Consider the following 15310-nt stretch of genomic DNA (forward strand, 5'->3'; position numbering starts at 1 on the left):
GCTCCTGAGATGTGCTGAGTGTGTGCCATGAATAACAGGTTTTATATGGGCAGTTTGCTATTACCGCAGAGGTTTTATTACCATCATCAGGGATGGGATGCTAGCGTGCAGTTTTAAACCCCCTTTAATCTCAGGGTGAGTGTAATTATTTCCACTGCGAGAACAATTTATTTCACACCACAAATTTGTGCTTTTTACCCACATTTCCAGACACGAGTTGTTCTTCAGCCCTGTAAATGAACATGCATTTATTGTAAAGCCGGAGTTTCTTTTTTGAGCCTTGAAAGTCTGTAAATTATTATACAATTCACACACTCAGTACTCAGTGGCTTCCTAGTTGTTCCTTGTGCCATAACAAAAGCAGGTTTGATTACTTGAATCAGAGAAATAATATTTATATATTGAAAATCTTTGTGATGTAAAAATGTTGGGGCTACTTCAAGAACATTTAATTAAGATTTAATTTAATTTAGAGTTATGCTCACTTGGTTATTGATTACTTGATTGCACTTGATTATGTGTACTGCGTAAGTATTCACAAAATTTTCATTTGTAAAAATGCAAGTAACTGAATGGAAAGATCTTTTTCAGTTTAAATAAATAAATGTACTTGGTGGACTTTATCTGTGTGATTCCCAGGCAGGCCAGAGAGATTGTTCTGAGATATGAGGGCCGACTAACCAGAACCAGAGGTTACCAGACCGCAGGAGCTGATGTACGTCCACCAGCCTTTCATCCACTGACTTTTTTTTTGCACTAACAATCTAATCCTGCTGGACTGGAGATTGGAGAAACAGATTGCTTAATGTATTTATAGTGCATTATAGATCTTGTCCACAACAGGATAAAGTGCTATTTCAGGGCAGTTTTATTTCTCTGCACTGCAGTGGCCTGATAATTACAGCCAAAACAGTAAATTGTGTTGGATTTCTTATATAAAGGCTGCTGAGTTTTGATCTTTCAAGGCTCTTTTCCTCTGTGGGCTGAACACACATGTGTATAACTCTTTATTCGTATTTGCAAAAAGATTAAGTCAGACAGTGAGAAAGATAGTTGTGCTGCAATAATCCATGGAGCAGCACAAGTGAATTTATAGCCCATGTTACGGCGCAGTTAATTCAATGTTTGGGCTGCTTCCCACCCATTAGAATAAATTGACTTTCAGTGAGCAGTCTGACGATCAGGTATCAGTTCTACAGTTTGGCTCACGGTTAATTGAAAATCAGAATCAATGGCCCAGCTGACCTTCTCTTGATTAACAATTAACAGCTTAGTTGTGTTTCTTATCTTTCAGCACTCTAAAAATGATACAGCCACACTGTTTCAGATCTCAGGTGTCTGCTACTTTATTATATGCTGAAAATTGAAAATTAGACAGTTCATCAACACACAATAAATAAAAAATGTAACTGCTGTTATAATTTTAGACTTTACTGAGAGCTTTTCATCACAGAAACAATGGTAGAAGTAGTTTTTTGTTAAACCTCTGTCAGTGTTTCTCAGCTTGATTCTCTCCTGCAGCTGCTGAAGAAACTTTCCCGTTTGCTTTACAACATTGTGGTGCTGTTCATTCCTTGGGAAGTCAGGATCAAGAAAATTGAAAGTGAGTTATCTGTTTTCTTTGTTCATGAAAACGTGTTTCCTACATCTGCTGGCTAAAAAGAAAAGAACAAAGGAGCAGGGTGGGTGTGTGTGGGAGGGGATAAGAAATCACTCATGATGTTCAACAGGACAGAAAATGGGAAATTTGCTAGAAATAACTTTGAAAATAGCATCTTTTCATCAAGGAAAGTCATTGCTTTCCACATCGGCTTTGCTGTGATATATTCAAACATTAGATGGCCTTATTAAACTGGATTTAGCAACAAAGAAATATTTGTGATTTTAGCTCAGAATCAACACATTACCATAAGCATATGGACTTTGAAGAGACGTTGTTGTGAACTGGGGCCATTCAAGAGAAAATAACACACTGATTTAAATGCATATCAAGAACAACAGCACAACAGATCCAAGGATACTGCTGGTTGCGTGTTTAAGCTATTCAAATTTGTGGTACAGCAGAACACAGTCCAACAGACTGTTATATCCAAAGTGTTATATGCTTGGATGGTTGTCCGGAGAGGAGTCGTGTTATGGCGTATTAGGCCACCACAGTAAGCTGGCCCAGTACAACTGCCTAATTTGACATATTTTTCTCAAAAAAATCTTTTTATTTCTTTGTCATTAATGTACCAAATAGTGTTTGCTTCCAGGCACCATGAATGTGAAAAGTTTATTCGGTGAGCTGTGTTTATTATTAAGTTAGATTAAGCTTTGAAAGAAACCACCAAGCTTTTTGATCAAACAGCACCATTAAAATGCATTACTGTCAGTGGTGTACACCTACAGCAGTGTTTGTGTGTGAACTATGTGCAACGTATTAGTCAGTCTTATTTTGATGTTTCCTCTGACTTGCTGAGGTCACTTTGGGTCAGGCGTGGCCTCCTACTTTATCTTCCTCCGCTGGTTGTTTGGGATCAACATTGTTCTCACCATCATGACTGGAGCCTTCATTGTCCTACCAGAGGTCAGAAAATCTCTCATACCATATATGGATGGATGGACTAGAAAGTTCTAGTTTCTTTAGAATGGTAATCCAGCTGCAAAACTACACAGGCACTTGACAACCTTGCTTTTATACAGGAATATAATCCTAATACAACCACTTAGCAGCAGCTAAGTTAAGTCCCCTGCTGGACAGAGAGATATCATAGATGAATTGCACTCATTGGCGCCAACTAATTCAGACTCATTGCAAGATTTATGACTCTTAGAGATATCTATGATAGCAATTTTCTATTCATAAATGCGTGTTAACTTCTATTTCTCATACGGTGCTGTGAAAATGTTGAGTTTAACTGGCAATGAGTCTTTCACATCCTGCTGGAATTTGCTCCACTCTTCTTTACAGATATCAGTTACATTTAAGTCCAGAGTTTGACGAGTCTGCACCAAAACCACCAAAAAAGATCCATTTTTGATAAAGCATATAGTTCAGGCTGGATCGACTGTCATCTGTCAGATGATCTGGGGTCTTTGACCCTGCACTTATTATTATACCCTCTGCATATCCTTCTTTATTCTTGTTTGGATTTTCATATTCCAGCCATAATTTCTGGGGTTTTTTTTTCTTGTTTTGTTGTTGTGGTTTTTTTCGGGGGGGTCCATGATATTTTCAGGTTGTATTTTGTTTTCATAGTTGGATGTTTTCTGCCCATCTGTGTTCTCCATATCAAGTTTGCATTCTTGTGTCCTGTGTTTAGTTACGTCCTGTTTTAATTTGTTACCATGGTAATGTTGTGTGCATTGTCTTTAATTTTGCTTGCCCTTCTCTCGTTAGCTAGATTTGATCTTTTATCCACCTGTGTCTTGTCTTCCCCAGCTTCCTCCCCTCTCCCTAATTACATTGAGTGTATTTAAGCGCTTAGTTTTCCTCAGGTATTTGTTGTACTGTACTGTTTGACAATATTTTCTTGCAGGACTCTTTCAGCACATATCCTGTCCTTTTCTTTTCTTTTAAATTTAAATGTTAAATATCTTAAATAATAAAACCTACACAAATGGTCAATGATGAGTTTTGTATTTAATTTTTACCCCAGTAAATATAAATATTGTTGATTTGTCCTTTAGTACAGATTATAGAATATTTGCAAGGCAAGGCACGGACCGTAATAGTGGGATGGGGGTGCACCTGGATATATATCTAACACTGACATGCAGACACAAGCAATTTTCTCAGACATAACTTACAATGTCATTCCCACTGCATATCTTGATCCTCCATTTTTCTTCTTTCTCACTTCATGGTTTGTTGGAATTACCACTCTGCTGTTCCTATTTGCACGTCTCACCTTTATCTCACCTTCCTTAGTGAATAATATTGTTCGCTATCAAACATTATAGGTTCTCATTTTCATGTTTCTGTATTGTACTGGGAATTGAGTGGGTGGCCGTAGCTCAGGTAGCAGAGCAGGCCACTTACTAATCAGAAGCTTGGTAGTTTGAGCTCTTCTTGTCAAATGTCCTTGGGCAAGACACTAAACCCATGTTGCTCTCTAATGCATCCATTGGAGCATGAATGCATGTTAATGTTAAATAGAAATCACTAGCATAGAAAGAGTACAGAAAAACAGTGTTTGTGTGAATGAGGCAAGTTTGACATAGAGTATTAAAGAACCAGTCCATTTACCAATTATTCAACAGAGTTTGAATGTAGGGTCAGTCCACCGGAGTTATCACTGTCTTTCTTTAATAACACACTCTCAAAAACATTTACAGTGTTCCTCAGTCAATGTTCAATGTTCAGTTGTTCAATGTACTGCACACAGTGGAACACAGGCTTGTTTGAGCCTGTGCTGAAGCTGTAGGTTTGCTCACTTATAAAGAAATTAACATCCTCCAAAAAACAAACATTTAATTTTAATCAAAAAACCCCCAGTAGAAAACATATTGGCTAAAAGTTAGAAATTGACTTGCATGGCCAACTGAAATAAGTATTTGATCCCCAGGGAAAACATGGTGGAGAAACCCTTGTTGGTAACAATGTTTCTACCTCCGTATTTGACTGTGGGGACAGTGCAAGATTTCAATCTAATATGGCGCACTGTGCTTCAAATTGTGTTCTTTGTTTCTACGGTACTACCTTTAAATCATTAACATGCTCCTCCTGGTTGTTGTTTTACAATAATCACACCAACAGTTGATTGATTTTTGAAAATAATAATACTCACAAAGCTTCTAGGTGACGATCTTTAAGCTCATTCCAAAAGGCAGATCTACAACCCCTCACATCCCATGTGGAAAACAAATAGTAAAAACTTATATGTGATTACTCATAAAAGTGGCCACTTTCTCATTACTTTCATATATTGTTTTGGTAAGTATACAAAACATACAAGTTTCATTATATAATTTTTCAAGGGATCTTATATCTGTTTTCACTCTTATATGCTTTTCATACAAGTTTCACACAACACAGATACAAACTTTATAAGATTTATATACTGTATATCTTTTCCATTTGGGATGCTTTGACATTGCTAGGCCATTTGTATTGTTAACACCTGAACAACTGTCTAAGTAAACCTCATCACTCGGGCCACTCACACTCAGAGGCTACTCAGACCAAGTCCTTTGCAACCTGTTCTTCTATTGTGTGCCTTCCTGTTGGTTTGTATATATTTCTCATGTCTTTTTATCCCTGCTGTCTTACTATTTATGCTTCACACCTGCACAGTTGTTGTGGAGCACCAACAGTTAGGTTGTACATGTACAATGTCAATAAAGGGCTATTATATTGTATTAAATTATCTTGTTATGCAGGTAGATGGATGGAGGGATGAAAGGGTTATCAAAAATCCAACAGTAACACCAAGTTTTTTTCAATTTTAAAAATCACAACAGAGTTTCTGTAACCTTGCACTGATCTTTACCTGACACTAACGCTGCCATGTGCCTAAACCCAGCAAAACCGTAACCAGGAGGCATGGACTAAAAAAAATCAAGCATAATGTTACAAAGTCCAGCTGCAGATCAGTAGGCGATCTTAATATCAGCTCAGCTCAGCTGTCAGCGAAACTGATGTCCTTGTACGAATCGTCAAGTCTTGCTATTGCTCTCTGGCTCTGGATGAAGGAAGGGGAAGTCCCAGAAGAGTCATACCACCAAATAGATATGGTCACCTGTAGATAACATGACTGAAATGCATTTTATTTATTACAATTACAGTGCACTGAACTATGTTTGTGTGCACTAGCTGCTGGCTGGAGCACCATTTGGAACAACAAGAAGTAAAACTATTCCCAAGGAACACCTGGCTTCAGCCCAGGACCTGGACACCATCTGGTCTCTTGGGGCAAGCTTCTTTCTTTTTACTGTTCTATCAATAGCACATTACTTACAGATAGACTAGAACATTATTTAAACATTATTTTACTCCCTTTCTGACCAATTAAGATAAAACCGATTGAAACCTCTTCCAGTCCAAAAGTTGCATTAGAGTTAGAATATAGGACTGAGCAAGTAAAGACATAATTCTTTCATCCCTATATAAACATTTCATCTAATGGATACTAATGATCATGCTCCAACTGATTTCCTTTACTGTTTTCATTTTCACCATTTTTATCTCTTTGTGTGCATTGCCATGTGTGTTTGTGAAAATGTGTTGTCTTTGATTCTTCACAGGGCTACCTCCAGTACTCTGTGTTATTCTATGGTTACTATGGCAGGGTGAGGAAAATCGGCAGTGCAGGGTACCGATTACCCCTTGCCTACTTCCTGGTTGGAATGGCTGTCTTTGCCTACAGTTTCATCATTCTGTTGCGAAAGTAATCATTATGCTCTTTAACACTTATACTGATGCTATAATTATCTGATGGGTTAGCAATGTGATGTCTTAGAATGATTTCAAGTTTGTTAAAAATTGGGGGAAAACTGGGAAAAAAAGAGTTAAAAGTTAATCTAATCTTTACTTATCCCTACTGAATCTATAACATTTCACAATAACATGGTCAGAGTAATGTTTAGCATAATTTCCAATCTTTGCAACATTTAATAATCAGCAACTTAATATAAAATAAAAAGGTCAGGACCCAATGTTTCCCAGCATAACATTGCACAAGGCATCACATTGTTCTCTTCTCCCTGTTGCTGTTAATGCTTCACTGATGGTGAAGGACTGTTATTATTAAAATAAAAAACAAGATGTGCAAAATATATCGTCTGATAACATGCCCTGAAAAATAATATTTCTGCAGAATGGCAAAGAATTCACGCCTGAGCCTGGCCAGTGCTTCTGATGAAAGCTTCACTTTCTGCTGGAGAGTGTTCTGTGCCTGGGATTACCTGATAGGAAACCCAGAGGCTGCAGAGAGCAAAGGAGCTGCCATTGTTAACAACATCAGGGTCAGAGAAGAATGTAACTTGAACTGTGCAATTAATTTTTTTTTAAAGAACAAGATATTTAAATTATGACCTAAGCACAAGTGACTATCAATATTTTTCTGCACAGGAAGCCATTGTCGAAGAGCAAGAAAAGAAGAAGGATACCAGTCTGTAAGTGCTTGTTTGTGAGCATTGTTTTGTATGTTTTCTGTTTGTCCAGCTTCCTCCAGCTCAGTCTATCGAAGCTATAGGTGAGTGACTGTTTATTTACTACCCCAAGAAGTTGCTTCTGTTCATCTGGACGTAGCGTTCAATGCAGAAGCGTTTCGTCACTCAGCCAAGTGACTTTTTCAGCCTCAGCTGACTGCAGGTTTCCCCAACCTTATAAACAGTACATTTAGTGCATAATGACTGAAACCAGCCCACAGAATGAACAATGGGCTATGAGGTCAGTTTCATGATCATTAATATGCAAATATTCATGACCATTGATCAAAAACCATTGATTTGGTGAATGGCTGCAATCACAGCATTGTAAGATGGGCAGGTACCTCAGGCTAGGCTCAAGGCATGCTGAAAGATGCCTTTTGCTGCTACACTAAGGAATGTTTACTGTTCCTCCACTACCTCAACTCATCATCATAAAACCTTATTATTATGTTACGTTGTGTGTTTTTTTTTGTCACACTGTCACTTTGTTGCTCTTGTTTGCACATTTGCACGTGCACTTTGTTGTCTGCTGTCTGTTAACAAAAAAAAAGTCTTCCTTAGATAGTTAGTTTTTGTTATTTATGTTGTAATTTATGTTAGGTCAGTCTGTCTTGTCTCTGCTAGCCAGCTAACTAGGCCTCTTAGTTAGCTAGTTTAGTGTTTTCTGTTAATTTATGTTGTAAATTTATGTTGCATGTAGCACCTTGGTCCTGGAGGAACGTTGTTTCGCTTCACTGTGTACTAACTGTATATGGTTGAAGTGACAATAAAGCCAACTTGACTTGACTTGACTTGACTTGAAGAGATTATGTTTCTTAGATTATCTCAGAAGATAACGATGAGGTGGCTGGGGAAGGGGAGGTAAATTCTGCTTAGACTGCTGTGCTTGGATAAATGGCAGGAGATGGATGGATACAGATCTTTAAGTAGCCACAATTCCTTGAAAAACAAGTGCATCTCCTGAAACTGAAAATGGCAGTGACATGTAAATCATTGGTGACACTGAGCTACAATACTTTACTTTAGGCAGAAGTCTAAGTTGATTAAACCCAAAGATTTTCTAATGTTTAAAATCTATACATGTCCAAATCCTTGACATTTTATATTCTAGGTTCAGTGTTGGTATAGGGAGGCTAAAATCCTACAGACAGACTCATGGCTGAAGGTGGTCCTTTTGAAAGTCTATGTAAATAATGAAAGAGTCAGCAATAACAAAAACAGGCTGCAGTGACACCTTATCTGAAGTGTATGTTGTTCAGAACATCCAACATACACTTCAGATGTCTACTAAGAATAGTGCATCACAATTACATCCACTTTTCTAACTGATCATTGCCAATGACACTGTGTTTTCCCTCAGTGCAGTTCTGATCAGTCTACGGATCTTGGCCAACATCCTGGTGCTCCTCTCTTTAGCAGGGAGCATATACATCATTTACTTTGTGGTGGATCGTTCTCAGAAACTGGAGCAGAAGAAGCCGGAGCTGACGCTATGGGAGAAGAATGAGGTACAGGAACAGACTGGACGTCACCATCCTTATCATCAGTTATTTTAATTGGATAATCCAATATACAATACAGTTCTAAGGAACCACTGAAAGTGGAGACTTGACATGGATCCAGTGGAAGGCAACTACTAAATGTATATATCCATCTGCCAGTTTTAGAGAGCTTTAGTCACCTTACAGCAACCAGCTCACTCTCACAACAAAATGTGTAAGCTATGCTGATCAACTGTGCAACGCACGTACATGTGTACTCTGTGTGCATACACACATACAGAATTTCTTTTTCTCAACAGAAGCTGTAAAACTGCTACATGCCTACATCTTTTGACCTGTTTTTTATAACACACATTGTTGCCCAAAGGATTCACTCATTCATTCAAATTATTGAATTCAGGTGTTCCAATCACTTTCATGGTCACAGTTGTAGAGGCATGCAGACTGCTTATACAAACATTTGTGAAATAATCGTTCTTTCTCAGGAGCTCAGTGAGAGGGCATTGCAGTACCGTGCAACCATCAAATACTCCGCAGTCAACCGCTAGTGGCATTATGCCACACTGGAAGTGACTGAAAAAGGCACGAAAAATTGCAAAGCGGGGTCAGCGGAAACTGTGGGATGTAGTGGCCATCAGAGCTCAGGAACATTGCATAGAGCTTCATAGGTTTTCATGGGCAAGCAGCTGTATCCAAGCATTACGTCACTAAAGTGACTGATGTAGTGGTGAAAAGTACACTGCCACTGCCACTTGGGTGCTTATAGCCGAACTTCTTGCCACACACGCATAACTGAAAACTGCACCTAATGAGCATGTTCAGTTATTATAAACATTCAATGAATGAATTAATCAATGAATCAATTAATTAGGACCCTCGGAAATCACTGAAATTGTTAGAAACAATGAGACATATTTGTTACATGTATTTCAGTTAAAATAACAAACTTTTCTCCAACTACCAACTACCCATCAGTTACTTATGTATCCATCTACTTTCCAGGTGAGTGTAGTGGTTTCTCTCATCACCATGATTGCTCCATCTGCTTTTGAACTGGTGGCTCAGCTGGAGATGTACCACCCACGAACCTCACTGCGATTCCAGTTGGCCAGGTACCATTGTCTAACCACAGCCTATAATGACACAATAATGGCATACTATACTATTCAGAAAATGAATGGAACCCTTGCACTTTTATGCCAAAAATCTAAGTTAAAATTTTCCCTTAACTTTGGTTAGTTATGTGACAAGTGATACGAGTTGCAACTTACTCAGGCCCTGCATGTTTTTAAAGTCTTTAATTTAAATCCTAAGTAGTACAAAAACTGGTTTTATGGTTTTTTAAAGTTTGTGGTGATTTTATGGGTAACTGGTATTAATAATATAGTTTCTACTAACCAAAGTTAGTTTGGTTTGTGGGTTAGGTTGTTTTGTTCTCAACAAATTATCCAATGTTTGTCAGTAACAATTTTTACTTTGACTATTTCATTCATCAAAATCTGATGAGAGCCCTCATTGGAGCAGTATTTATATAATAACTGAAAGGTCTTACAATGCTCATCAATTTACAGGGTCCTTGTCTTATACCTTGGGAATCTCTACAGTCTCATCATTGCTCTCCTTGATAAAGTCAACAGTATGAGCTCTGCTGTGAGTATGTTAACTAGCCCCAGTTAAGAATTAGTTATCTAGTTTCAAATTTGAACACTATTTAGAAAATAATATAAGATTAATAATTTAATTTGCTGGTCATTCATTTTGCCACAGTTACTAGAAAATAGCACAAACAAGTTACCAAATATTCAACCATGGAAGAATTGCTACAAAAATCATGTTTTGAAAATGCAGTATTTAGTGGACCTTCTGATGAAATTAAAAAAGTAAATGGTAAATGGCCTGTATTTGTATAGCGCTTTACTAGTCCCTAAGGACCCCAAAGCGCTTTACGCATTCAGTCACACACACATTCACACACTGGTGATGGCAGCTACATTGTAGCCACAGCCACCCTGGGGCGCACTGACAGAGGCGAATATTGATGAATATTAATATGAGTTTAAATCTGTATTGTGACTCAGGCATTTTATTTATTTTTTGTTGCAATTTATTATTTAAAAATATAGTGTGGAATTGATTGTTAAGGGGAGAAATATCACTGATGTAAAAGTCCCTAACTCACAAAATCTCATCAAATACAATACATATGGCTTTAAACAGTTAAACTGAGATACATATCATTCAAGTGAAAATTCAGTATATAGGTTATTTTAATGTTGACATGAGCAACACATTGGACAGAAAATAACTGGTAAACTTGTTATGCTAACAACTAGCACTATTCCAGTGGTATTACTTTCCTACATTTTAAAGCCAAAGTTGAGACTTTAAGAAGGTAAACACAGTTCATTCTATCTTCAGTGTCTTTAAAATGTGTCCAAGTATTCTGTTTACTTTTTATGCACATAAACTAACTAGTTTGGAATTATTTTCTACTATCTTTATACTAATGCTAATGCTAATTGTGTAGGCTAAATAAGCTAATATGCTACAATGCTCAGTCCTACATTTTAGACATCTAAATTCAGGGGTTGCATCCTTCAAAGGCCACATTTGAAGGCTGATTATGTCACAGCAATGCGAAGAAGACTGTTTTCCCGGGATCTGAAGGATCCATGAGGCGGAACCTTGGTGGCCCACTCTATCCCAAGATTCATTGCGCATTGGTGGTTCTAGAATATTTTTTGAAAAGGATGGTCCAAGGAATGCAGTCAAGGAATAAACTCAAATGTAATTGTTTTTATCTTACTCAAATATCCTGTAGCAAAAATATTAACAAGAGTCTAAAATGTCAAAATTCTACAAAGTTTCAGATGTGTAACAAGTTAGTGATGCTTTTAAAGCTTTTACATTAAAATATAAGCAGTCAAAAAACTAACTTACATGTTTTAGAGTTTGTGTAGATGCTATGGAAAATTGATACTAAATAAATCCAGATTTCCCTTCAGTTGTGTATAACTTTTAAAATCTTCTGCACATACAATTCAGTTTTGATACCAAAGCTGGGTCTGTTTAGTGGTGTGAAGTTTAATATGCTTCAGTGTTTGGCGGGGCCATCTGCCGTGACTGGTTGGGGGGAGAGAGGGAAGACGGAACAAAAGACATGCTGTGGAATAGAGCGACTGAAGGCTTTTCAGGGAGTTTTTAGGACATCCTGACATAACAAATTACAGTAGTCCAGCCTAGAAGTGATAAATGCACGAACAGGTTTTTCAGCTTCACTTTGAGACAGGGCATCTCTATGGGCTGAAATCTGTGCCATCAGAAACTGAAGTTGAATAAGTTAAATTTGAATTTGAATTAGCCTAATTTGAAATTCAATTTATTGGTTTGAAAATGATCATCACTAAATTGAAATTGAATTTTATATTTTGAAATTGAATTCATTTGCTTTGAAACTGTATTTTATCCTTTAAAAATTTAGCTCTCGAATAATTTCAGATTCACTTCTCACCATTCAGTTTCAGTTCTACAATTCAGTTTTTTGGGACTTACATCCGGTTCCGGTTCAAGAGTAATGAGCGCAGATTAATAGAACTACGTTTTACTAGCGGACCGAAAGTGTTACTGACGGGAATCTACAGCATCTTGAGCTGAATTAAGACTTCAGAAGTCATTCGTCATGTCGAATGACCAGCGGATAAACTCTCAGGTTGGTAATAAATGTATTACATGTATAAGAACAAGCGTCATGTTAACAAATGATAGCCGTAAGGTAACTTTTATGCTTATTGTAGCTGCTAGCTAAAAACGCTAATTTAGCGTAGTTTGCCCTGAATTCAGCTTTGACAATTAAACATCTTTTCTTGACCTAAGTTCACACATAACTTAGGTTATTCTCATTTATTAACAGAAACCATTAATTGGTGGAAACTGCCATTAATCACAAGTAAATGTTATCTAACAAATCAATACACTACATCGCTGACAATTAAAATAGTTGTCTGTATCATAATTTGTGTATCTTTTCCTAGACTTACTAGGAACTATAGTTTGTGCATTGTTTTTCACAAATACGCTGTGATAAAGAGAATACAGATGAGCTAAGAAAAAAGAGTTTACCCTTCATTTTACCTGAAACAGTCAGTCATAGATCCATAAAGTAAATTTAAATCATTAAGTGTTTCATGAATTTGAACTGGACTGCAGTATTTGAGTTAAATACCTCCCTGGATCATTTTTCAAAATGTGCATAAATATATATATTATAATAAAACAAACCTGTAGGATCTAATATAATTGCTACTTTTGTGCTGCTGTACAAATTTGTTTTTTGGCTAAAGTTAACACTCTGGTCTAAAGGGACTCTTGTCTTTATATTCCCACGCTGTTCTCTCAGCCTCAGATACGTCACACACCGATTTAAATATCTTAGTTTTTTCAAGTAACAGTAAAGCAATTTGGATAAAATAAAGATTTGTTACTGTTTCTTTCAAACAATGTTGTCCAACATATATCTAGTTGCTACTGTCACAGTTGGACTAGACCGTTAACAGCCACTCACTCGAGCCACTCGAGAAGAAGTTCCTTCTCGGTCATCATGGAGCTTCTAAGGATGCAGACCTTGAATTAAGAAATACATTTGAAGTCACTCATATAATTAAAGCATAGCACACAGCTGTATGGATTGTGATCTGTCTTCAAGGTCCACGTGAGTAACAGTAACTGGAATGAGTCCAGCTCCTTTCTGGCCACAATATCTCATCCTGAGGGAAACAGCCTCTCCACCCTAGTGTCAGATATCTCCCTCTCTAAGAATCACAACAGCACCACAGCAACCATCGCCACAGTGCTGGCTGTAACCAGCAGGAGCAGCTCAGGGGACGTCTACAACCAGACAGCTGTGTTTGAAAAGAACACCCGACAACAGGATCAGTGCTGGGAGACCTATGTTGGACAGGTTTTGCTTTCTGATTGGATAACGGTGTATATTTGTGGAAATGATAAAAATATATATAAACATTATGACCACCTGCCTGTTGCCAAAACATCAAATGATAGTGATGCATTGTGTATTCTAACACCTTTCTATCAGAACCACTTTTTCAGAATTGCTTGAGCTACAGTAGCTCATCTGTTAGATCGGAACACGTAGGCAAGCTCTCCTCGCCATGTGCATCAATGAGCCACACGAGCCCATGACCCTGTCGCTGGTTCCCAACTGTGAAAGTGGGAACACCCCAAAAGCTTTGGAGCTCCTCTGAACCAGTCCTTCAGGTTGCTCAAATCCTTACACTTGCCAAACTTTGAGGGCAAAATATTAACTTGCTCACTAATGTATTCCACCCAGTAGCAGGAGAGATAATCAGTATTATTCACTTAACCTGTCAGTGGTCATAATGTTATGCCTGGAATATATGATATATATATGTGTGTGTGTGTGTGTGTATGTAAAATAAAATACTTGTATATAGTATTTGTAAATTTCCCTGATGAATATGTGTATATTGTGCCTTTAGGAGATGTTGAAGCTGTCCATCATTGACATGATCTTCACAGTGGCGAGCATCCTGCTCATTGACTTCATCAGAGGTCTAGTGGTTCGCTACCTCAGTGACTGCTGCTGCTGGGATTTAGAGAGCAAATTTGTAAGTTGGTTGCAAGCTTTTGCTTTTACAAAATTTAGCAAGTAAATGCTAAACATGAGAATTAAGGTATTTATTCTTACTCTATTGAATGGAATTCTGTATACATACACAATACACAGGTCATAATGTTTCAGACCTGAAAAAGGAAATAGACCCAGAGAATGATTTCTTCTCCAATACTGAAGACATCAGCTGTTGCTGCCACAGTGATGAACAGTTTAATCACACCATTAAATGATAATGATAAATGATCAATAACGTTAAAGAATATTTAAATCAGTTCACAAAAGCTTTCAAAATTATTGCTGTATCTGAAATATGGATTAATGCAGAAACAGGGATGGACTTTCAACTGGACTTTTCAACCCAGGAAAAGGGTGGGGGGGGCTGTGTATGTGGATAAAAAATAGATTACAAGGTGGTGGAAGCTATGATAACTGTGTTTGATAACTTATTAGTCAATGTATAACAATTGAAATTTGCAAGGAATATAAAAAAATGTTCTAATATTTGCTGTATATATAAAGCACCAGGCTCTAGCGTTCAAATTATATCAAATCAGATATATTTATCTGTGGTGACTTTAACATTGTCCTGTTAAATTAAAAAAACTCATAAAAAACGAATGAATTAACACAACAGTTGGGCTATCCTAAAATCACTAGGCCAAACACAATTACACTTTATTGTGCCACCCTAATTGATAATAGTTTCAATAAGTTTTTTTTTCCAGTTTTTGCAGTTTGACAGTAATCACAAGAGACCACAACCAGGGGAAAACCAGAAAACCAGAAACATCTGACAGTCAGTATGGATTCAGACTGAACCATTCAACTGCACGGGCATTAATTGGATCAGTCTAGCAGATTATAATTCAAGTCAATTAAATTTTATTTATATAGCGCCAAATCACAACAAAAGTCGCCTCAAGGCGCTTCATAGATACAGAGAAAAACCCAACAATCATATGACCCCCTATGAGCAGCACTTTGGCGACAGTGGGAAGGAAAAACTCCCTTTTAACAG

The 15310-nt window shown here is 37.4% G+C and overlaps 1 protein-coding gene across 1 annotated transcript in view; it reads left to right on the top strand.

Moving 5' to 3' along the window:
• LOC102302543 (transmembrane channel-like protein 3) overlaps window positions 1-15310 on the top strand; it is a 44023-nt gene that overhangs the window by 12089 nt on the left and 16624 nt on the right. The window contains exons 3-14 of the mRNA XM_005951536.3: window positions 640-715; window positions 1522-1603; window positions 2463-2569; window positions 5798-5896; window positions 6229-6371; window positions 6801-6948; window positions 7055-7098; window positions 8498-8645; window positions 9642-9751; window positions 10211-10289; window positions 13342-13596; window positions 14156-14284. Of these exons, the coding sequence (XP_005951598.1) occupies window positions 640-715; window positions 1522-1603; window positions 2463-2569; window positions 5798-5896; window positions 6229-6371; window positions 6801-6948; window positions 7055-7098; window positions 8498-8645; window positions 9642-9751; window positions 10211-10289; window positions 13342-13596; window positions 14156-14284 (1420 nt within the window). The remainder of the gene's footprint in view (window positions 1-639; window positions 716-1521; window positions 1604-2462; window positions 2570-5797; window positions 5897-6228; window positions 6372-6800; window positions 6949-7054; window positions 7099-8497; window positions 8646-9641; window positions 9752-10210; window positions 10290-13341; window positions 13597-14155; window positions 14285-15310) is intronic.

Source organism: Haplochromis burtoni, unplaced genomic scaffold (genome assembly GCF_018398535.1).
Source record: "Haplochromis burtoni strain Fernald_Lab_line unplaced genomic scaffold, NCSU_Asbu1 Contig_1047, whole genome shotgun sequence".
Lineage (NCBI taxonomy): Eukaryota > Metazoa > Chordata > Actinopteri > Cichliformes > Cichlidae > Haplochromis > Haplochromis burtoni.